We start from the raw sequence: 24,905 nt of genomic DNA on the forward strand, positions 1-24,905 counted from the left end.
GAATGGGATGTTTAACAAGATTATTCTGTATATACAGTGCTGTAAAAAAGTATTTGTTCCCTTCCTGATTTTTTTTTTTACAACATTTTTACAAAATTCTGTATTTAAATAATTATATTTATTAAGGGAAAAAAGCCGTCCAGACCTGCCTGGCCCTATGTGAAAAAGGAATTCACCCTGTTGAATCAAAAAATAACTTAAATAGAAGCTGTCTGACAAAGTGAAGCATGCTAAAAGATCAAAAAAAGCAAATAAATGCATTTTTTTTTACCTGCAAAAAGATGTGCATTTATTATCTTTTTTTTTAATCCTTTAAACTAACTTTACACCATCCCACAACTTATATGTATCACTCTCACTTCTCTTTACTGCACTCGTCAACTCCTGCTAATTCTAAACCCACATACTAAGTATACCCCCAGGATGCTGGGGCATGTCCCTTCATAAATCACACTCCCATGTTACCTCCCTCACCCTTCTGCTTTTCCCAACTTCTAGAAATATATCCCCAGACCTTGGGGCTCCATCATTTAACTGTGGCTAACACACCCATCACCCCACTTCCTCTGGCAGCAGCCACAATCCACACACTTTAGTTTCTATTCCTCCTCCTCCCAAAACCACCATCTTTTCTGTCTGTAAAAAAAACTCACCTCTGTCAATTACTTTTTTATCACAAACGCCTTTAATCTACTTACTGTTACCGAAAATTGCCATTATGAATCAGACTCTGCTTCTCCTGCTTCCCTCTCCCATGGTGGCCTTATGTAGACCCACTCTCCCAGGTTCTTCACTCTTCTCACTCCATGTCCCTCTACTCATTTGAGGGACATTATATTTGTCTATTTTCTCCAGTTTCTCTGAGAATTGCTGTGATGTACTGGCCTCCTGGGCTGGTATCAATCTTCCTTTATGACTTCTCTACTTGGCTACCCTACTTTCTCTCTCCTAAAATTCCCACAATCATTCTTGGTGATTCTTCTCTATTCTGCTACTGACCACCTCTATGACAAAATCTCACCACTGTCCTGCCCCAACCTAGCCACTTCTGTCTACAACAGTTCACTGCCTTCTTTCCTGGACACGCTCACCCCCTCAATACACACAGAATCAGGCACAGACACCTACAACCTTGACAGATGACACCAGAAGTCTCAAAAAAAATGTAGACGTGTTCTAGAATGTCTGTGTCATAAGACAAAGGCTGGTTTCACACCATTGCCGCATCCAGCTCAAAGCAGGTGCCCAGTGTGTCCTGGTACACAGTTTCAGATCCGATTTCAGCCCGAATTTCGGGCTGAATTCGGACCTGAAATGGACCAAAAGACGCACAGTGTTTTTGTGCAAAACACACCGGACCTGCTGCGGAGATATGTGAACCGGCTCCATAGAGAGCCGGTCAAAATCTCCTGCTATTGCGAATTGGATGCAGTGAACCCGCATCCAATTTGCAATGGTGCGAACCCAACCTTAGTCTCAGAAAAACCTTTAACTTTCTACTTCACCCTCTACTGCTTCCACCCACTAACTCACTGTCTAGGGGATCGTCAATCACTTCATTCAAAAAGAAGATTGATACAATTTGTGATGAAATCTCCACTGTAAAGATATCTGCCCTGCTTAACACTCCATGTCTATAAGTACACTCATTACTTCCGTTATTCAACCCTACTATTATAGATATGTTTGCTAAACTTTTTTCCAGTGCCCACCTAGCCACCTGCCCCCTGCACCCAGTTTCCTTGCAAATACTATGGTCACCCTCTGGCTCTATCCTACACTAACTCACATCTTTAATATTTTTCTCTCTTCTGGCATCTTCCCCAACTCTCTAAAACATGCACTAGTCACCCCCCATACCTAAAAAGCCCTTGTTTGATCCTACCAGTCCTAACCACCTACGTCCAACCTCCTTGCTCCCCTTTACCTTCAAAGCTTTTTGAACCTTCTTAATACCCTTCAATATGGATTTCGCCCTCAACACTGTACAGAAACTGCTCTCCTAAAACTCACAAATGATTTACTAATGGTCACTATTCTGTAAACATTAGTGTAAACAGAAAGGACTCCCGCGCTGTCAGTAAACTAAGCTAGGGGGCACTGCTGCAGACACCTGGTGATCTGTCCTGGCCAGAGAAATAAGTCAATGAATAAATTTATGATGTCTGCGCTGTGTGACTCAAAGGGCAAGGGGACAGTGTGACTGATGGGCACACTGAATGTGTAAAACACAATGAAATTGTGAACCTCACAATAAAAAGCAATAAGTGATCCAGGAACATCAAAAATCTTCAACAAACATAAAATGTGAATGAAAACAGCATTCATAAAACAGGTGAAATACATCAAACATAACTCATGTATATATATATATATATATATATATATATATATATATATATATATATATATATATATATATATATATATATATATATATATATAAAAAAAAGGTGTAACAAAGTGTAAATATATAAGCCAAAGATTTGGCAAAAGAACACACTGAATAGTATGTAATAAACAAAGAGTCTATATATGGTGATCCCAAAGCCAGGCACAAGTGTTGAAAGGAGGAAAAACTTCAGTGCAAACACCTCTTGTGTCTCCTAGCAGCTCACCTCACAGCTGTTGCACGGACAGCCCAAAAATCCTGAAATGTACACTCAGTGAATGGTGCAATAGGCTAGTATGTAGCTAAGGGACTCAGAGCCAGATATTGCATGTGGAAAAAACAACAGAAGGGTATATAGCGTAACTCTGTGAGAACAATACTGTGATAAAATAAATCACTCAGCAATGCACTCACTCAGAGGAAAATGATAGTGGGCATATCTCCGACAAACGCTGAGTTTGTGAAATCTCCTGTGTGTCTCTTCTTATTCCTCCTTGCCTCCCAGTAGCATCAGGTGTATTGTGTAAGATGAAGATGATTCTAGCGTTACCTCATCCGCCGACACGGCCGCCCTCACCGTTCAAATATGATATGTATGATATGATATTTATATATATATATGAGTTATGTTTGATTTATTTCACCTGTTTTATGAATGCCGTTTTCATTCACATTTTATGTTTGTTGAAGATTTTTGATGTTCCTGGATCACTTATTGCTTTTTATTGTGAGGTTCACAATTTCATTGTGTTTTACACATTCAGTGTGCCCATCAGTCACACTGTCCCCTTGTCCTTTGAGTCACACAGTGCAGACATCACCATTTATTCATACTCTGTAAACATACTCCTGGACCTCTCTGCTGCCTTTCATACGGTTTACTACCCATTCCTCCTTAAACTCCACTCCTTTGGTGACAGTAATCTTTGTTGGTTCTCAACCTACTTATCCCAACACACCATCAGTGTTGATTACAATTCTTCCTCCCCTATCCTCTTACTTTTTCTGTCGGGGTCCCCCCCAAGGTTGTGGTTTTGGGCCACTCCTATTCTTGATCTATACCTCCTCCCTGGGTCAGCTGATAGCCTCCCTTGACTTTCAATACCATTTCTGCGCTGATGACACTATCTCTCAACCCCCCCCCCCCCCCCCCTCAGCTCACTCCATCAGTTTCCTCACTCATTACTAATTTACTAACAGACATATCAGTCTCACACCACTTCCTCAAACACAATCTATCCAAAACCGGGCTCATAATATTTCTTACCCAATTTCCCTGTCAAGATCAATGGCACAACGATCAACCTGTCCCTGCATGCCAGGGTGCTAGATGTAATCATAGACTCTGGACTCTCCTTTCGACCCCACATCCAATCACTGTCCAAATCTTGCCACCTCAACATCTCCAAAATACACCCCTTCTTAACCAAGACACCACAGAGCTTCTAATTCACTGTCTGGTTATCTTTGACCTCGATTACTGCAACTTCCTGCTCATTGGATTACCTTTACATAGGCAATCCCCCTTCAATTTATCATGAATGCTGCTGTCAGACTCCTCAAACTTACCAACCGTTCAGTGTCTGCTGCCCCTTTCTTCCAGTCCCTTCACTGGTTTATGCTCACTCAACGACTTAAGTTTAAACTGCTAACAACTTACAAAGCCACCCACAACTCTGCTCTAGCTATAAAACGAACCTAGTCTCAAAATACCAACAAAATCAATCCCTTTGTTCCTCCCAAGACATCCTGCTGTCTAGCTCCCTTGTTACCTCCTCCCATGCTTGACTCCAGGACTTTTCCTGAGCCTCCTATGCTCTGGAACTCCCTAGCCCAATCTCTACAGCTATCTCTTACTCTGTCCTCTTTTAGGTTATCCCTGAAAACTTTTCTCTTTAGAGAAGCCTATTCTGCTTCTACCCACCAATTGTACATTTATTTTCTCCATTAGAACACCCTGCATGAACAAACTACAGTTATTACCTTTTGTATCACTTGAGCCTCCCTTTAAAATTGTAAGCTCAAACTGTTGGCGCTATATAAATCCTGTATAAGAAAATTAGGATAGGAGTTGCCCATCTATACATTTTCCAAGACAGTAGTTCTTGCCCATTCTTTTATTTAACAGGAAAGGATGTACCCTATATTTAAAAAAAAAACAAAAAAAAACAAAACCTGGAGTTCTGATTTAACCACTAGCCGACCGCGCACCGTCATTATACGGCGGCAGGTCGGCTCTCCTGGGCGAGAGCCCGTAGCTATACGGCGGCTCTTTGAGCCGCCACTAGGGGGCGCGTGCGCGCCCCCGACTCCCGTGCGTGTGCCCGGCGGGCGCGATCGCCGCCGGGCACACGCGATCGCTCGTTACAGAGCGGTGCCCGGGAGCTGTGTGTGTAAACACACAGCTCTCGGTCCTGTCAGCGGGGGAAATGCTGATCTTCTGTTCATACAATGTATGAACAGAGGATCAGTGTTTCCCCTAGTGAGGCCACCCCCCCCCCCACAGTAAGAACACACAAGGGACATACTTAACCCCTTCCCCGCCCCCTAGTGTTAACCCCTTCACTGCCAGTGGCATTTTTATAGTAATCCAATGCGATCCGTGCTATAAAAATGCCAATGGTCCCAAAAATGTGTCAAAAGTGTCCGAAGTGTCCGCCATAATGTCGCAGTACCGAAAAAAAATCGCTGATCGCCGCCATTACTAGTAAAAAAATATATTAATAAAAATACCATAAAAATACCCCCTATTTTGTAAACGCTATAACTTTTGCGCAAACCAATCAATAAACGCTTATCGCGATTTTTTTTTTACGAAAAATATGTAGACGAATACGTATCGGCCTAAACTGAGGAAAAAAAATGTTTTTTTATATATTTTTGGGGGATATTTATTATAGCAAAAAGTAAAAAATATAATTTTTTTTAAAAATTGTCGCTCTATTTTTGTTTATAGCGCAAAAAATAAAAACCGCAGAGGTGATCAAATACCACCAAAAGAAAGCTCTATTTGTGGGAAAAAAAGGACGCCAATTTTGTTTGGGAGCCACGTCGCACGCCCGCGCAATTGTCAGTTAAAGCGGCGCAGTCCCGAATCGCAAAAAGTCGTCTGGTCTTTGGGCAGCAATATGGTCCGGGGGTTAAGTGGTTAAGTAAAAAATGCAGTTTTACCACTTACCAACTTGAATGCATCCGCGTAGTCCAATAAGTAGTCCTGAACTATGATAAAGAGGCAATGGGATGTACAAGACATCTTTACTTGTGAGACCAGTTAACATACTAACGGTACAACTAGTCAAAACACGTTTCTGAGTTATGGTGGCAGCTTTTGGAAGACCTAGAAAAAAACAAAAACATTTCATTAATATAAAATTACTAGTAATTTGTTTTCCAAGGAGGATCCCATAAAAAAAAAAAAAATGTCAAAATGACACCAACTGGCAATTGATGAAGCAACAATTATCTAAGTTACTGAATAGTCTAATGTTATTGGTAGTATACCCCAAGTTTCAGCATTGGAACCCTTACTTTTTAACCTATTTAAAAATTAAATTAGTTTAGAATTAAAAGTACCATGTGTCTGCAGATAATACCAAGCTATACTAATGCACTATTTGATTAGGCAACTATGTGGCAAATAAGGTTAAATACAGGCATACCCCACTTTTAAGTACACAATGGGTTGTATTTACTAAAGCTAGAAAGTGCAACATCAGGCTCACTTTTGCATAGAAACCAATAGACTTCTAACCCCAGCTTGTTCAATTAAGCTTTGATAATAAAACCTGGAAGCTGATTGGTTTCTATGCAGAAGGGAGCCTGACTTTGCACTTTCCAGCTTTAGTAAATAAAACCCATTGTGTACTTAAAAGTGGGGGATGCCGTATTGATAAATGTAAAGTTTTGCAATGAGGGCTACAAACATGCATGCATCATACATTCTAGGATTAGTACAGCTGGGGGGAGTCAATGGTTGAGAGAAGGATATAGGTGTTCTTTTCACATCCCGATCATTCACTAGTAGATCATAGACTTAATAGCATGCAGTGCCAAGCTGCTGTTTCTAAAACAGGCAATGAGGTGATAATACTTTCTTGTATTAACCTCCCTAGCGGTCTTATTTTTGAATGTTAAAGCGGTACATTGTTTTGCATGGAAATTTGTTGTTTTATATTGTATGCCTGCAATTCTTAGGAATAACTCACTTAAATATGACCAAACAAGTCTAGTAGACATCCCGGGTATGATAAAGTTTGAAAAATAAATTAGCCTGGGAAAAATAAAATTAGCCTGAACATCCAAAAAGCGCCCTTCTACATCAAAAGCATTTTAAACCAGCGATAGGGAATTAGAATCACTTGCAGAATTGAGCGATAGTGATTTGTGGCTAAATTCGTCCTCAGACACTGAAAGTGACTACAGCGACGATTCTGCGACTGAACTTGGTGATGTGCGATCTTGGTCCTCTATTGACTCATACAGATCACGCAGCGCCCCCAAGATTCCCATTCACTGGAGCATCTGATATGAATTTAGACATTGAAGATGACAACCCCTTGGCATACTTGCAACTATTTGTGACCAATGAGGTTATTAAAAAAATAGTTACTGAGATAAACCGGTCCCAAGAGCAACAATTAGCTACTACGTATCAAAAGTTTCCAAGAAGCAGAAAGTGGGAACCAGTGACCAAAGATGACATTTGGAAATTTCTGGACCTAATGATACTTCAGGGAGTGGTGAGGAAACCCTTGCAGAAGTGGTTTTGAACTAATAAATTACTTGCCACTCCATTTTTTGGCACGGTCATGTCAAAGTACAGATTTTCTCTGATCGTGAAATATTTACACTTCACTTTACACTTACACTTCAAAAACAACGAATAATTTGAGAACTACTCATCCTGCACCAAAACTAAAGGACATTTGGGAAGTATCTCAGATGATTCTGAATAATTTCCAATGGAACCCGAATGATATATCGGCATAGGTGTGTAGCGCCCTGCTCACAATGAATGGGCGCTATATTAAATTTAGTGGGTGTCTGAGCACATACCATGGCTCAGACTGTAATTATTTATACTAAATTAGCCTCTGTTCTGGCTGTGGCTGTGCCTGATAGGATCTTCCCACTGTTTCCTGTAGGTGGCGATACCACCGCAGGCCGATGTTGGAACACGGGCAAGCCATAGTATATTGAGTATCCTTCCTCGGAACAGCTCAGTGGGAGTGGTGCCCCGCTGGGTATGCTGGGAAGGGAAACTTAAGGGGCAGACGTCATGTTTTGGGGTCTTCGTCTCATGGCACGAGGTATGTGTTGCGTGATTTCCAGCCCCAGGACCACGTTGGCCGAGGCTGCATCTTTACCAAGTAGGCCCAGTTATGCTGACTGGGGCCTACGAATCAAGGGGGATCCCAAGCCGTCCATCTAAGTGGAGGAGGCTATACTTAATGAAGGAAACCAGGGGAGGACCTGCCCTGGAGGAGACTGAGCAAAGGACCGAAGTCTCGGGATAGGCCAGGCTAATTTCCAGCTTTCAGTGTTTTCGTACTTTGAATGACAATTGCTCAGTCATGCAACACTGTACCCATATGAAATGTTTATCATCTTTTGGAAACAGATAGAGCTTTCTTTTGGTGGTATTTAATCATGACTGTTTTTTATGGTTTGCTAAACAAATGAAAAAAGACTGCAAATTTTGTTATTTCTGTTATAAAATATAGCAAATAAGTAATTTTTCTTCTTCGCTGATGAGGCGGCACTGATGAGCTGCACTGATGAGGGAGCACTGATGAGCTGCACTGATAGGGGAACACTGATGATCAGTGTAAACAATGTACTTACTGATCCCTGTCAGACTAGCTGGTTATTGGCTCTCCTTTACTCACACAGAGGAAAGGAAAGGAATGCCCATAAAGTCTGACATGTGACCAGCTGTGATTGGCTTTGGCTGTACTTCTCCTTTAATGGATATTTGTTGCAACGTACTACGCCGTGCAAATCTTCTTATTTGACCTATGAGTGACTCATCCTTCATGGAGTCCTGAGGAAACAGACAGATGGGGATACTTTTTGGGATCGTTGGAGCTCTTGTGCCTATTTTGAAAGAGACAGGCATTACTGTCTGGTGAGTGCAGATCTGTTTAAAGCAGTAGTAAACTTTGTCACTTTTACCTACAGATAACAAAGCTTACCTGTAGGTAAAATGAATTAACATGCACCATTTAGGAGATATTCACATGTTTTGCAGCCAGTGATGTCACTGGCAAATGCGCACAGTGCTCTGAATGGGTGGCATACTCGAGCGTGCTGTGACCGTGACTCTTGTGCGCATGGAAGGAAGCTCTGGCAGCAGTGACAGTGCAACACTGGAGGGATTCGTTTTAGGGTACGTCTTTCATATTGTGCTAGTATGAGATACATACTAGCACATTATGACATTAACTTGCACTGGGAATATACCTGGTCAAAGTAACAACTGTTGAGGGTGGAATATTTAGAAAAATAGTGCAGCGCAAATAATACAATAAATACAATAATAAATCAATAAATAAATTTGGTAAAGTCCATAAAGTGCAAAGTGATAAAAGTGCTCCAAAAAATCAATAGTGATCAAAGGTGCAAACAATCTTCAACGGATCCGTGACCCACAGGAAAGGGTTAACCTCCACCAAGAGAAAAGGGTGGCCTCTCACCTCAATAATTCGACCTGTGGCTAGGTCAAAAGGCAAGAAGCAAAATCTCCAAAGATTGGTAATCAGCTTTACACAGGTTCAATTTCCAAAGAATCCACCAGATGGCACCAGCGGGCAATAAGCAAGGCAACACTCTCATATTATATACACTATGCTTGTAGAGTACATCTTGTTCCGGGTCCGGTAGTTAAGGGGTTACCATTGAGCAGTAATGTGTTTGCCATTTCCTCCGCTCTCCTGAGAGATGTATAGATATTATCAGAAAAGATGGACCTCTCTGTGGGAGAATCTTTTCTGATAATATCTATACATCTCTCAGGAGAGCGGAGGAAATGGCAAACACATTACTGCTCAATGGTAACCCCTTAACTACCGGACCCGGAACAAGATGTACTCTACAAGCATAGTGTATATAATATGAGAGTGTTGCCTTGCTTATTGCCCGCTGGTGCCATCTGGTGGATTCTTTGGAAATTGAACCTGTGTAAAGCTGATTACCAATCTTTGGAGATTTTGCTTCTTGCCTTTTGACCTAGCCACAGGTCGAATTATTGAGGTGAGAGGCCACCCTTTTCTCTTGGTGGAGGTTAACCCTTTCCTGTGGGTCACGGATCCGTTGAAGATTGTTTGCACCTTTGATCACTATTGATTTTTTGGAGCACTTTTATCACTTTGCACTTTATGGACTTTACCAAATTTATTTATTGATTTATTATTGTATTTATTGTATTATTTGCGCTGCACTATTTTTCTACATATTCACTTTGAGATATTTTTGAGTTATATCTACAGTGCTGGCTTGCAATTTAGTTTAATTTTTTTGATTTTCCAGCGCTGAATCACTTTTACTTATTTGAGGGTGGAATATTTCCTTACCTTTGGTAGTCCCCAAGGGTAGCCACCACACTATGTCTGAGATAGATGCAAACCCAAAACAGATAGAGAGGCACCCGCAAGAGCCAGAAATACAAGGATCTCCCCATGGGGACAAACAGCAATAAAGACCTACAGCTTTACTAACCCTTTTCTGCTTTATCCAAACCTATAAAAAATAGACTCTTAGGATATTTTGTGCTTTTGTCTCTTAACATATAACTACTTTAATATGTTTGAGTAAAGAAACTCAGCATTATCACTTAAACAAATCTAGATAAGAGAGACATAAATAAACCTGTAGTTCCAGACGTGTAAATATATAGAGCAGGGGATTGTGGAGAAACATCTGATCGAAAGGATTCTGGGACCGAATCTTCAGAAGAAGCTTCCATTTTGTCAAGTAAACTGTGTGTTCCATCATTAAAAGAATCTCTGTTCAGATAGTACACCAGCACTCCTTCTTCTAGAAGAGTAGGCAACACTTCGTCTACGGCATCCTTCAGAACTGTGCAAAAAGCAAAGATGGTGTTGACATACAGCAAGAATACAGATTCATAAATGGAAATACTCTTAATTGGTTCTAAGAATACCTCAGAAACAAATACAAACTTTACATATATTCAATCATTGATGAAATACCTGTTTGAAATTTAAATAATTCACCATGTGAATGCATACAAAGGTTTAGTTTACTCCATTTTATCGGGTAAATGAGCATGTTTGTTCTTGAAGGTGAGCAAATCATGTTATTAAATTCTGGCCATTTTTAGGGCTGATAGGAAAACTGTTGTCCATAAAAATGTATGGGAAGTGGGGCACTGCCATGAGGGACATGTACCAATAGAAAAAAAAATGTAAAAAATACCATACAATGGGGAGAGGGTCTCTTTTTATGGGGCTTTGAGGAAAACACTGAAAATAACACAAATCCGTCAAATAAAATGCTTGGCGGATGACTTAAAGGGTGTGTGGTGTACAAATTTTACAGACAGTCAACAACAGTGTACACCGACATTGCACATGTGGCTGTTGAATTGAATTTTTCTTTTACAATTTGCTTGGGTAAATAAAGCCGCGGTACCCCAATTTGATTCATTTCCATTTGAAAAAAGGCTTTGCTTCAGATAGTTTTAGAAGGGACACATGCTTTTTTTTCCCCCATCAAGTATCCCTTATTGACTAGAGGAAAGAATTAGCCAGAAGGTCGCTGTAGCTGTTCTTGTTCTCATTGATGCAACATTTTCAGAGAATTAGGAGACTGCAGATGATAAAGCACTGTAAAACTGGCTAGTAACAGTAATATTTTTAATGCGGGAGAATTGGTTGAGATGTACTGGAAAAAAAAAGAGTACAGGCAGGTGTCTTACTACAAGACGTAAAAGACTGCAAAGGATACAGTAGTGCAAATTTGGCCAGCAGCAGGTGCATTTTAATGAGCAGGTTACTACAGACAAAATAGCACAGGCTAGGACTTTCCAAAATAATACACTGCAGAGGACATGATAGTGCAAAATTATCCAACAGCAGGACAGTTTTTATCAGGGATAATAGGCCTCACTGCTGTACGCCTAACTTTTATTTCCTCTATGGAGATCAGAGGGTGTGGTAAATATGAGCGAGATAATGAGAGGTGGTTAAGTGCACACTGTTCTAGCACTTTTTTCTTTCAAACAATGCAGCAGCATGCTGCTAACAAAAGCAACTACAACAGATGGTCAGCAACAAGTGGGTGACACACTTTAAGCACCAGCAAATTAAAAGCACAAAATAAAAATAACCCCCCAAAAGAACTGAAACCCACACCCTTAAAGTCCACTTAAAAAAATAGATTGTTTAACCTAAATTAGGCCCATCAACATAAAACAACAACCAGCATGCCCACAAAATAAGTGAGCACTCCAATCCTCCTTACCCTATCCAAAAAAAGGCCCATTTTTTTAAAAAGGCATGCCTTGCAACAAAAAAAATTGCTATGCATAGGACAGCAGCTAAAGCTAACCACTGACCACGAAATACAATTAAAGATAAAAAAAGTCCCTAATAATAAGAACATGAAAAGAGCAGTAAACGAGTTGATAGCACAGAATTGTATGCATCGGAAATTAAAGTGCAGTTTCCTACTGAGCCGAATACCTCACTATTCAGTATGACAGCTTTACCTATACATTCTGTACAGCAACTTCCAATTCACTTACAATATGCTTGCTCAATGTCCCTTTTTATGCTGATGGGGGTGGCTTATCCAAAAGTAACCTTATTGGCCATTCTGGTCATAGTTAAAAAGTCATGCAGTGCAGTGAGGGGGGGAATCTGCAGAAAGTTTGCTGGATCTGCAAACTCGCAGCATTCACCTTGAGCCTCATGGTAGCAGAAACCTAATCCCTACTTATGAAAGACAGGGAGGCTTGCTCAGGCAACCTTAGAGATTAAAAACCGTAGAGATTGGCCAGAAAAATCCTTCTAGCAAGAGGATTCTTTCTGTGACAGGTACAAGCAGAGATTTTATACCACCATTCCCAGTTGTGACCCTAAGTGGCCAGAACTTATTACTTGCACTACAAGGAATAAAATAACTCTGGTAAGCATATACTGACAGTGTAAAAAACTCACTGAGCAACTTCAAAGAAAAATAAACACTTATTTGTAAAATAAATAAATAAGTGCTCAATAGACCCTCTTTGGTGGCATGTCCCTCTTAACCTCAGGAAAGTGTTGGTTAGCTAAAATTGCTTGTAATAAATATTTCTGTCAAGAAATAATTAAATCTGGACTGCAACAGAGATGTTTTGTACATATTACCGGGTAACGCTGCTTTGCTTGCCATTACCATTGAAGTTTTAAAAGGGGTGTGTAAACTTTGGGTTTTATTTCCAGCCTTGCTGCATTTCTGTATATTGCATATTGTGCACCCAATTCCCTCTACGCTGAACCTGACCTATTATTTGGCAATATTAATATGGTAAAAATCACATCTCTTGTACACATGGGGAAGCAATAAATTGCACCTGGGCTTTGCCTGGCAGAGAATGTCTTTCCAGTGAAAAAAGGTCAACCTGTATCATGGGCAATGCATGTTTTCACTTTAACATATGTTAAACATGTGAACTGCTCTATTTCTCTTTAATCGTTTTGCTTTGTCTGTACTGCCAAGGTTGGAAGTTTCCAGTGTCCACTGTGATACAACTATAAACAAATCCTCTAATCTCATGTAAGACACCTAAAAACCTAAAGGAAAAGGGTTATAAAGCATGATGAACCGATCCAAGCTCCACCCTCTGATGAAGTTCAAAGGACGTAATGCATAAGAGCCCCAAGTTTGATGTCATCATGCTAGGGGAGTTCCCAGGAGTTTGAGGAATTAGGATCAATCCGAATTACCCACAGAAAAAATAAAGCACAGTAAAACCTTGGTTTGAGAGTTACTTGGTATGAGAGAGCGTTTTGCAAGACAAACAAAGGATGTCTTGATATACAAGTAGCGTCATGTCACAACTGAGTATAAAATAGAAGAGAGGAGACTCCAAGTGAAACAATATGGTTACATTTAAATCAAGGTACAACATTTAGCAACTCACATGTTTGATGATTAAAACAGGCACATCTAAATATGCAGCCATCTGGGGTAAAGCTGTCCACATAAACTGTCCTCCGTACCACCATTGACGTCCTCACTTCCACTCTGCCCCCCACAAGGTCTTCAAGCCTCGCTTTCAGATCGCTCTACTGCAGGGTACTCTTCCCGGTCATGATTGCAGACGGACAGTGGTGAGAGACGGCAGTGCAGAGGATGATCTACGTGGACAGCTTTACCCCGGATGCCTGCATACTTAGATGTGCCCAGTGCCGATCCTGACCTCCCTGGAGCCCTAAGCAAAATGACATGTCACATTAAAGTTGAGAAGCGGGGGGGGGCTGCCAACAAGCAGGGGAAGGGAACGTTCTGCTGTCGGAAATGGCATCTTATATTAAAGTGAGAAGCTGGGGGTGCTGACTTCTTGCCTCTTCTCCCATGCAGCCAGCGAGTTGAGAAGCCGAAAATGACTTCTCACCAGGCGGGCCTCTAGTAACTTGGGGGGCCCTCCGCAGCTTTGCGGGGCCCTAAGCGGCTTGCATAGTGAGCCTATAGGGCGGATCGGCCCTGGATGTGCCTCTTAATCATCAGCCATGTGAGTTGCTAAATGTTGTACCTTCATTAAATGTAACCATATTGCTACACTTAGAGGCGCCTCTCTTCTCTTTTATACTCTGTAGCTCCTGATGGATTTCGCTTCTAATCCCCTTGTGGAGGCTTCCGTTTGTGGATAGACATTTTATGGTTACACAACCTGTTCACATTGCTATAATCTTTTTATATGGACTATAAACGGAAGGACCTATGAAAAAATGGTTGTAGAAGGTATAATTTGACTTGAGTCAGTGGCGTAGTGCAGGGGGTGCTGAGACCCGGGCGCGACATTTAGGGGGGCGAAATTTTCATGACAGTAGTGTTACTACTGGCTGCCACCTCTTAATTTTAATTTCCTGTGTCCCTGAGCTCCGGCCGCTATTTTCAGTATCCGGCGCCCTGTGCGGCGTGAGGCTGGCCTGTCCGTGATAGCGGTTGCTCCTGAAGACCCACCTCAGCACGTGACCCCCATACGCCCAATCACAGTGCGGTGGGAAACAATGAACATGGCGGCCGGAGTGTTCTCAGTGTAGTGGATAGTATAGTGGTCAGTGTAGTGGACAGTAAAGTATAGTGGTCAGTGTAGTGTAGCGGTCAGTGTAGGTCTCAGTGTAGTGGACAGTATAGTGGTCAGTGTAGTTCTCAGTGTAGTGGACAGTATAGTATAGTGGTCAGTGTAGTGTAGTGGTCAGTGTAGTTCTCAGTGTAGTGGACAGTATAGTGGTCAGTGTAGTGTAGTGTACAGTATAGTGGTCAGTGTAGTGGACAGTATAGTGGTCAGTGTAGTGTAGTGTAGTGGTCAGTGTAGTGGACAGTATAGTATAGGTTGGTCAGTGCTGAAATCAAGTAGGTTAGTGTAGTGGTCAGTAAAGGAATCAGGTAGGTCAGTACTATTTGAAGGGACTTGGGCAGTGCTAAAAGTTTGCAGGTTAGGGGGGCGCAAATTACTTGCCTTGCCCCGGGTGCTGACAACCCATGCTACGCCACTGACTTGAGTTTCCATTATTTCTTATGGGGAAATTTACTTTGATAGACCAGTGCTTTGGATTACAAGCATGTTTCTGGAACAAATTATGCTCGCAATCCAAGGTTTTACTGCATATGGTAATTCAAATGTTTAGTGTCTTTGCCAATCCCTCCATTGGCTGAAACTGACCCAATTAATTAAATTCAAAATATTAACAATAACTTATAAAGCCATCCACAACTTTGACCCAACTACATCACTAACATAGTCTCAAAATACCAAACAAATTGTTTTCTTCATTCCCCCCCAAGACCTCCTGCTCTCTGGGCCTCTCCCATCCAATGGAATTCCCTAAACCAATCAATATGCCTATCTCCATTTCTTCAGAGAACCTTATCCTGCCTCCACCTAACAACTGCACTTTTATTTTCTCCATCAACTCATCCCCCACAGCTATTACCTTTTGTATCACTTGACCATCCCCTTTTAGATTGTAAGCTCTAACGAGCAAGGCCCTCTGATTCCTCCTGTATTGAGTTGTATTGTAACTGTACGGTTTGCCCTTGCCTTGTAAAGTGCTACAGAAACTGTTGGCGCTATATAAATCCTGTATAAATATAATAATAATATTAATCATCATGCGGTCACAGACTTTGAACATCAGTCACATACTGACCTGAGGCTGGAGTACATGGGCATTTACCTCAGCTATAATGATATACAAAAATCCAACTACTTCATAATGCAGTAATTTTCTAAAATGAACTTAAAGCGGGGTTCCAACCACAATTAGCATTTTTTAAATGTATGTCCTTTCATCATGCGTTTTTATAATATAAATCTGGTCACTTACTATTTTACAATCCGCCGCCGCTCCGCATTGTTATTCAAAAAAGATAGTTTATAAAACTATGTCCACACCGTTGTCATTTTGCTTGTGGGCATTGTGAAGCCCACAAGCACTTACTTCCTGGAAGTCTTGGATGGGGATTGATAATTGGGTAGTGCACTGCATCCTGGGAAATGATGACACACATTTCCCAGGAGCATTAGAGGGATATGATGTCAGGATCCTAGGTGATTCCAAAGGCAGGTTTCGTGGAACTGCATAGCAACAGGCATTTCCAGATGAGTAAAACATTTTTTTCTTCCTTTTTTAGGTCTAATGAGCACAATAATGAAAAAAAAATTTGGGATGGAAACTCCACTTTAAGAAGTGTATTTTTTGGCCGTACTTCTCCTGGGGATCACAGAAGTGCAGGTCGTTCTGCACTCCTGTGACTCATTTTCAGCTGATGCTGCATCCACCTAAGTGAGTATAATTTCGCTTTTTTCAGGAACCCTATAATTCTGTTTAATGTATTTTCATCTAAGTACAATGGGGTAGATTCACAGAACAATTACGCCGGCGTATCCATAGATACGCCGCGTAATTGCTAAGCTGCGCCGGCGTATCTACTTTCTGTATTCAGAAAGCTAGATACGCCGACATTAGCCTAAGATATGACTGGCATAAGTCTCTTACGCCGTCGTATCTTAGGGTGCATTCTCACGCTGGCCGCTAGGTGGCGCTCCCGTAGTTGTCAGTGTAGAGTATGCAAATTACATACTTACGCCGATTCACAAACGTACGTGCGCCCGGCGAAAGTTTTTTACCTCGTTTGCGTAAGTTGTTTTCGTCGTAATGTTGCTCCTGCTATTAGGAGGCGCAGCCAATGTTAAGTATGGACGTCGTTCCCGTGTCGCGATTTGAACATTTTATGTCGTTTGCGCAAGTCGTCCGTGAATGGCGCTGGACGCCATTTACGTTCACGTCGAAAACCAATGACGTCCTTGCGAGGTCATTAACCGCAATGCACGTCGGGAAATTTTAGGGACAGCGCATGCGTAGTACGTTCGGCGCAGGAACGTGCCTAATTTAAATGATCCACGCCCCCTACCGGATCATTTGAATTACGCGCGCTTACGCCGGCCCCTTTTACGCTACGCCGCCGCAACTTACGGAGCAAGTGCTTTGTGAATACAGCACTTGCTCCTGTAAGTTACGGCGGCGTAGCGTAAAGACGATACGCTGCGCCGGCCTATCATTTCGCGGCCCAACGTGAATCTACCCCAATGATCATCTTGAGGAGCGTGAAATATGATTTGATCATTAGTAGATAGATCAGCTTACAAAAATGTTATGAAGACAAATTATTTAGCCTTCAAAAATGCAAAGCCTAGTACACAGGACCTCTGTGCATAATATGAACTTCTTGAAGCATTATGTATAGTGTAAGTTTGTAGAATATTTTAGTTAAATGCAGAATAAAGATAATTACTCACCTGGAGAAGCAATGAGAACTCTTGCCCCACTGATCTTGAAGCAATGCAGAAAGGACTTGGCCCGTAAATTGTAGTTCAGACAAGCCATGGAGCAACCCAATTTGGCAACTGCCAACCAAGTCCAGACATATGAAGGCTCATTAAAAGCAAAAATAACAACACAGTCTCCAGTTTTCACCTTTGCATGCTCTCTTAAAGCCCATGCGGCCTGATTGCTTGTAATATCTATATCTCTGTAGGTATGAGCCTGGTCTTGGTATAAAATGAATGCCTGGTTGGGTCTTGCAGATACTTGCTGCAAAAATACATCTAGCATTCCAGGAGAAGGACAATGTTTAACCGATCTTTCTACCTTCTGAACATAATGGATCAATTTTATGCAGAACTTGAAATCCTGCCACAAGTTTTTTGGAAATATTCTCTTTATGGCAATCCATAATGGGATTATCCAGAAAAACATTACTTGTATTATGGGCATCCTGTGGAGAAAGAGAGAAAGAGTATAAATACCACATATGAAACAATAGAAATTAATCAAGTAGGTGCTTTCTTGCAAACTGATGATTTTCTTTTAAGTGAATGTTTTGCTAATAATTTTACTGTATAAAAATTATATATATATATATAGATTAGAATAATAAACAAAAAAAAGTTCAGAACGGATTAACCCAACTAGCTTTGAACCCTATTTGGAAATTTGCCTTGGTTCACAACCAATTTGGTTCGCTACCAGAGTAATTTCACAAATTAAGTTTGTGAACCAAGGAATCACTGTATGCCCCCTTTTTTGTGTCCATAAACTTGTCAATATCAGAACTATAACTTAACATTATTAATTGCTCTACCACTGCCTATGATCTTCCCGTTTCAAAGCCTAAAAATATGAGAGTGTTTAGCAGTTGGGCATTGTTTTTTTTAAGTGGAGTGTCATGTCCTTTCATTAGTGTGTGGTTCCCATGGCAACCGCCAGCATATATATCCCAGTGATGGTCACCCAGCCTCCAGCTCTTGATAAAGTCACGTGTCAGTGACGCAACGCGTCAGGAGTAGCCCGGTCTATGGCCGTGACCAGAAGTTTGGAATTTTTCCACATTGTATTACTGCCTGACCCCTCGGTCATGGTACTCCACGTACATCTGTACTATTTTACATGTAAGTTACTACATTGTTTTAATAAAGTTGTTATAATTTACTACACTATGGAGAACCTTATTTTTATTCCATGTGCGAGTTGAATTCCATCTGTCATGAGATGATCTGCACCAGTTGATAATTGACCTTATTGAAAGCGCATTACCATTTATTATAAGGTGAGCGGCCACTAAGGATGAGCTCCGGCGCATTCGCACAGTCCATGTGCAGAGCCTGCCAGGAAGTCGGAACGGCGCTGCGCTAATCACAGGCAGTGAGACATGTCCCGATCTCTGCAGCCGAGCATCGGGACAATGTCTCCCTGCCTGTGATTAGTGCAGCACCGTGCCGACTTCCTGGTGGGCTCTGCACATGGACTATGCGAACACCCCCGGAGCTCATCCCTAGCGGCCACTGAACACAGTGGCAGATTGCTGGGATTGGGCACTGCTTGAATCATCATTTCATGTTTATTGGATCACACTATATATATCGACAGAGACCTTTTTTTGGCTTACCACCATTTTTGCACTGGACTTGGATTTATCACATTAATATTCTTTATATATAGTTTTATTAGACTTTTATGCATCCTATGTGTTTTTTGGACAATATTTGATATTTATGTTTGCACATTTGTTCCTTAGGCCCCCTCCACACAAAGTGGATCTGTTTCATCGGAGTCCGCCAGCTCAGCAGGAGATCTCTGTTGATCTCTGCTGAGCTGGTGAATGACAGATCCGTCTCTGCTTACTGAGCGGGGAGGGGCCTGTCAAATACCGCTGCCAGGGCGGATGGCGAACGTATTGCCATGCATCTGATTTTAGCAGATCAGATGGCAGACAGGTGTCAGCAGACACATCTCCGCTGACACCCGCCTGCCCATAGGAGGCAATAGATAGCCCATTCGGATCCGTCTGAAAAATTGTCAGCATAACTCTCATGTTATCAACTATTAAGAGAACAATTCAAATTTTATTGAACAAACCTCCTAATGATAAGTTTTGTTTTTTTATAAAAAAAACTTACAATTCACTGTTCCAAATTATTACGCACAGTAAGTTTCAAAACACTTTATAGGTTGTAAAGAACTGAAAATTGTCATTTGTTGTGTTTGCAGCATATTTACTGAAATCAAAAGCTATTTCAATCAAACTTTAAACAACATTTTAACTTTTTAAACATTTTAACAGGTCACGTTACATTTTAACATAGGACCCCTTATTTGAGCGCAGCTTCACAAGTCTTGCATCCATTGAACTTGTGAGTTTTTGGATAGTTCCTGCTTGAATTTGTTTGCAAGATGTCAGAATAGCCTCCCATAGCTGCTGTTTGGATGTAAACTGCCTCCCACCCTCATAGATCTTTTGCTTGAGGATGTTCCAAAGATTCTCAATAGGATTGAGGTCAGGGGAGGATGGAGGCCACACCATGACTTTCTCTCCTTTTATCCCCATAGCAGCCATTGATGCAGAGGTATTCTTTTCAGCATGAGATGGTGCATTGTCATGCATGAAGATGATTTTGTTACGGAAAGCCTAGTTCTTCTTTCTGTACCAGGGAAGGGAATAGTCAGTCAGGAAGTACACATACTTTGCAGAGGTCATCTTTACACATTTGGGGACCCTAAAAGAGGCCGAACAGCTCTCTTCCCATGATTCCGGCCCAAAACATGACTCCACCACCGCCTTGCTGACGTCGCAGCCTTGTTGGAACAGGGTGGCCGTCCACCAAACATCCACTACTCCATCCATCTGGACCATCTAGGGTTGCACGGCACTCATCAGTGAACAGGACTGTTTGAAAATTGGTCTTCATGTATTTGCCTGCCCAATGCATCTGTTTCGGCTTGTGAGCATTGGTTAGTGGTGGCCGAATGGAAGGTTTATGCACAGTTGCAAGACTCTGGAGGACTCTACACCTTGATGTCCGTGGGATTCCAGAGGCACCAGCAGCTTCAAATATCTGTTTGCTGCTATGTAATGGTGTTTTAGCAGCTGCTCTCTTGATCCGATGCATGGATCTGGCAGAAATCTTCCTCAATGTGCCTTTATCTGCACGAAACCCGTCTGCGCTCTGAATCAGCCACAAATCTCGTAAAAGTGCGACGAACACGCTTACGCTTTCGTGAAATATCTAATGTTTTCATACCTTGTCCAAGGCATTGAACTATTTCACTCTTTTCGGCAGCAGAGAGATCCTTTTCTTCCCCATATTGCTTGAAAATGGTGCTCTGCTTAATAATGTGGAACACCCTCTTTTAGTAGTTTTTCCTTTAAGTGATCAAAAAAGCCCTGAGACATAATGCAATCCATTAATTAACTGAAAAACAAAATATTTATTTTGTGACACTGAAATAGAATTTGCATAATAATTTGGAACAGGGTGTATTTCTGCTTGCCGATTCATTGCTAGAGGTTGCTGCACATGATTACTGCTCACTGGTGGATTTCCTTTTGGAGATTTACAGAGATAGACAAACTACAGGAGATGATTTAAGACTGCAAACATACTACAGGAGATAATGAGAGATTGCGAATGATATTTAGAGACTGTGCAAGTACTACAGGAGATGACCAGAGACTGCAGATCTACTACAGGAGATGACCAGAGTCTGCAGATCTACTACAGGAGGTGATCAAGTAACTATCTTAAAATTCCTATCAGCAATGTACAGCTATACTGTTCGTAAACAGGTCAGGTATTAGGATAACAGTCCAAAAGCAGTCCATGGGGAGAAGGACTTACCTAACCAGCCCAGCTTACCATCTGCTTTCAGAGGTCTGGGGGCGGGACTCTCAGAGGTCCAGGAGGGGTGCTCTCAGCACTCCCACTCAGATCTCAGCTCTGATCCTCTGAGTATACAGTCTGTATGAGGCGGGATCAGAGTGGCAGTGGAGCACCTGACCCCGCCCCCTCCCTGCTGGCTGGGGTATACACAGGCTCAAGGGGTAGCTGCTTTTGCCCCCACAACGACTAGGCTCAGCTGCCCCTTTTGCCCTGTGTTAAAGACAGCCCCGATACTGTGTCTGAACCTACCTTTTGTGTGCTCATTTATGCTCAAAACCATTTATTCTAACCCGTACCAATACATTGAGTCAATTTACAACAAAACAGTCTTGTGTATATTCTGGTTAAAGGTATCTACACTTGTGTTCCTATAAGTGCTTGCAGTAACTTTCACTCAACCAGGTGTGGTCGTTCTTGAGGTTGAGGGGCAGAATATAGAAGCCCATTTACCAGCCTGCACCTTTGGGGGTTGCATTACATTTTTAGACTCTAAAAACCCTTCAGTACTGTAGTATAACCTTGAAAATCAACCGTATTTGGAGACAGGAGTATGCTGCAAAAAGATTCAGAAGTTGAGAATCAATTTCTTTTAGTGGAACTGAAGCCAAATTTCTTTATATTTCATGACAGCGTTGATACGCGTTCTAAAATATTTACACACTTACACAATGCCCACTATAAAACAAATATTATCAAAGAAAAACACTAAAAATTCCACATATAATAAACTCAGTCACCTCAAAAGAACACAATTCGCACTGGTAATAATAAATGACCCAGGTTAAAGTTTACTTACCAAGTCAGGTCTACTAATCTTGTATATTTGCATATATGGGCATCCGCTGAAATTTTTTCAGAGGGGGGCGCTTCGGCAGCGGCGATACACAGTAGCATTTTACACTTTCTTTGACCGCTAGCGGGGGTTAAAAGCGCCCCCCCATGTTAAAATGTAAAAACACCCCACTGTGTCCCTTGCATCTTTCAATATCTCTTTGTCACTACTGTGTACCCCCTCTCCACAACTGCACCTCTGGGCCCCTTTACATTACACATCACCTGCATCTCTGGACCCCTTTACATTACACAGCACCTCACAGCTCTGGACCCCTTTACATTACACAGTACCCTGCATCACTGGCCCCCTTTACATTACACAGTACCCTGCATCACTGGACCCCTTCACATTACACAGGACCCGATTCCCTTGACTGAAACACTACACTATATTGACAGTATATTTATTTCAGGTCTAAAAGAAGAACCTTTTGGAATGAGGGACAAATGGATTTGATTCCAGAAGAGGGACAGGCACTCTTAATAAGGGACAACTAGAAGGGAGGGGAGCGCTGCAGTCACCGCTTAAATCGTCCCCAGGGCCAGTTCGGCCCTGCTCCTGGCTCTCCCTGGCAATTTCAGGGGGGGGGGCAAACGACCCCCCTTGCCCTATGGAGCGGACGCCCATGTATACTAGTAACTTTAGATAAATTGCAGCACAATATACACTTACAATATTGAAAGCATATTTATCACAGCTATGGTGGTAGATGACATCTGGAGAGCACTCTCTCTTCTGGCCAGTGGTAGATCTGTATGAGCATTGTACAGATCACTCTAACACAATCATCAATCTGATTCAGTAGGTTGGCCTTGGTCATTGCCATTGATGACATACTCACTTCTGAGCATGTCACCTATGGATTGTGTGATGTCAAATCTCCATGGAATCCAAAGACATAGTTTTGCAACCTCTGTTACTGGTCGTAAGCAGGTAACACCCCCTATTCATGCGCCCGGCCCCTTTCAGGGCACCGGAATTACAGCGGCAAGTTTTTTTTGAAGCAGCCTAATAGGCTTCAAAATAGGATGGCAGAGAATGCGACTGGAGCCCAACCAGGTGTGTTACAACAGTGAATGAATATTCACTGTTGAAACACTGAATCCCCAATCCGGCCAATCGGAAGCGAGTGTGAGACCAATTGGCCGAAAAGAGAAGACTCTCGATTGGCCACGAGGAGGAGGGAGGAAACGGAAACCGCTGTCGCTGTGATGACCCATTAGAGCAGGAGAACAGGAGACCGCTGTCGAGCAGGGGAAGCCGCCAGTGATGTGGTAGGTGCTGCCGACCAACCGACTAAACAAGACTAAGACCATGATATATCGACAGGGGCATACAGCGCCTGATGGTGCCCGCATAATGAGGTAGAGGACCAGGGACCTGTTAGCCCAGTTCTTTGAGATGTATTTCATTCTACTATTATGCGCACTGTTAGGAGTACGTTGGCTGAGGCTTGCACTGCAAAACATGAAGCAGAGCCTGCATAGGTAACAAGTAAAAACAATAGCCCCATGTACATATAAAATTACAAACGCTACTGTAAATTGCAATTTTATAAACAATAGCATGCATTGATAGGACAATGTATATCAAATTGATCTTTTTATTTAAAAATGTTGTTAAATAAATACGTTGCCTTGAAGAGCTAGTTATTCAATAATACAGTGATTATAGGTTTAGTTTGAAATAAATTCTCAGAACACTCAACAGCTTAGCTTGGTACATGGCAAAGAAGAATAATCAAATAGTTGAATAGTTAATGGTCTCTAAAAGCAGGGTATAGGAAGGTTAAAGTACAGAAAGGCTCGCTTGTTTATCAGTATGCAAAGTACAATTCCACTCTCCGGCTTGAGAGGAAATCTGCAGCTGCTCCAGTTAAAGTTCTTTTCTAGCCAAACTTTCTCCCTTGTTATTGAACTCTTGGGCCTCCCACATCCAGACACAGATCCTCTACAGCAGATCAGCAGGGTGTTTTCTTAACACTCCATCCTGCGACATATCCATACATCGACTGATGGGAAGCTTCAGGTAGGCTTTATAGATTGTCTAGTGATTTATATGTATAAATAAACTTTAGTATTTGTATTGATCACTAGATATCGCCGTTAGATCATACACATTTCATTGCTTCTCCAGCTCTTGGTAATGCACAGATCTCCGAAGGCTTTATCAACCTAGAAATTCTTAGGAAACTAATTGAAAACATAAAGAGCAACAAAACTACTTTTTATAAACTTTAATCCACAAATGTTATAATGTTTTAAATGAAGTTATTAGGACACAGTATGTGTATGTGTATGCACAGCTTACAGGTTAAAAATACATAACACGTGGAGAAAAAGGACCCACTTATTCTATACTAGGACATGTCTGCAGACCAAAGACATTAATCCTATGTGTGAATACATGATTAAAAAACAAACATTTTATTAGGACAAAATGTGAAGATTATATGGAAACTAGGGAGTAAATCTGAATCATAATTTTGTCTTTAAAAAAAAAGAATAAAAATGTGTAACTTACATTGTTATCATAAACTTTCAGTACTGGATATGTGCCAGAATAATAGAATTATTAACAGCTAATATTAATTTTGGACCTAAAGCCAGCAGTCTCAAAATCCTTACTATTATACATAAACATCAGTCATTCATTTTGAGCAAAACATAATATACATAACGGTTAGCTTTAAAGTTTATTATCTTTAGTCTCATATGTTATCATGCTGA

The 24,905-nt window shown here is 41.5% G+C and overlaps 2 protein-coding genes across 4 annotated transcripts in view; one reads left to right on the plus strand and one right to left on the minus strand.

Moving 5' to 3' along the window:
• Positions 1 to 24,905, minus strand: part of LOC120931441 (very long-chain acyl-CoA synthetase-like) — a 219,975-nt gene that overhangs the window by 32,670 nt on the left and 162,400 nt on the right. For all 3 annotated transcript variants that reach the window (XM_040342877.1, XM_040342878.1, XM_040342879.1), the window contains 3 exons: positions 17,421 to 17,899; positions 10,259 to 10,468; positions 5,571 to 5,729 (listed from right to left, as the gene is read on the minus strand). In XM_040342877.1, coding sequence (XP_040198811.1) covers positions 5,571 to 5,729; positions 10,259 to 10,468; positions 17,421 to 17,898 — 847 coding nt within the window. In that variant the 5' untranslated portion in view covers position 17,899. The remainder of the gene's footprint in view (positions 1 to 5,570; positions 5,730 to 10,258; positions 10,469 to 17,420; positions 17,900 to 24,905) is intronic.
• HYKK (hydroxylysine kinase) overlaps positions 24,006 to 24,905 on the plus strand; it is a 28,725-nt gene continuing 27,825 nt past the window's right edge. Inside the window, exon 1 of the mRNA XM_040342880.1 lies at positions 24,006 to 24,204. The gene's annotated coding sequence lies outside the window, so the exon portion shown is untranslated. The remainder of the gene's footprint in view (positions 24,205 to 24,905) is intronic.

The sequence above is a fragment of the Rana temporaria genome, chromosome 3 (genome assembly GCF_905171775.1).
Source record: "Rana temporaria chromosome 3, aRanTem1.1, whole genome shotgun sequence".
Lineage (NCBI taxonomy): Eukaryota > Metazoa > Chordata > Amphibia > Anura > Ranidae > Rana > Rana temporaria.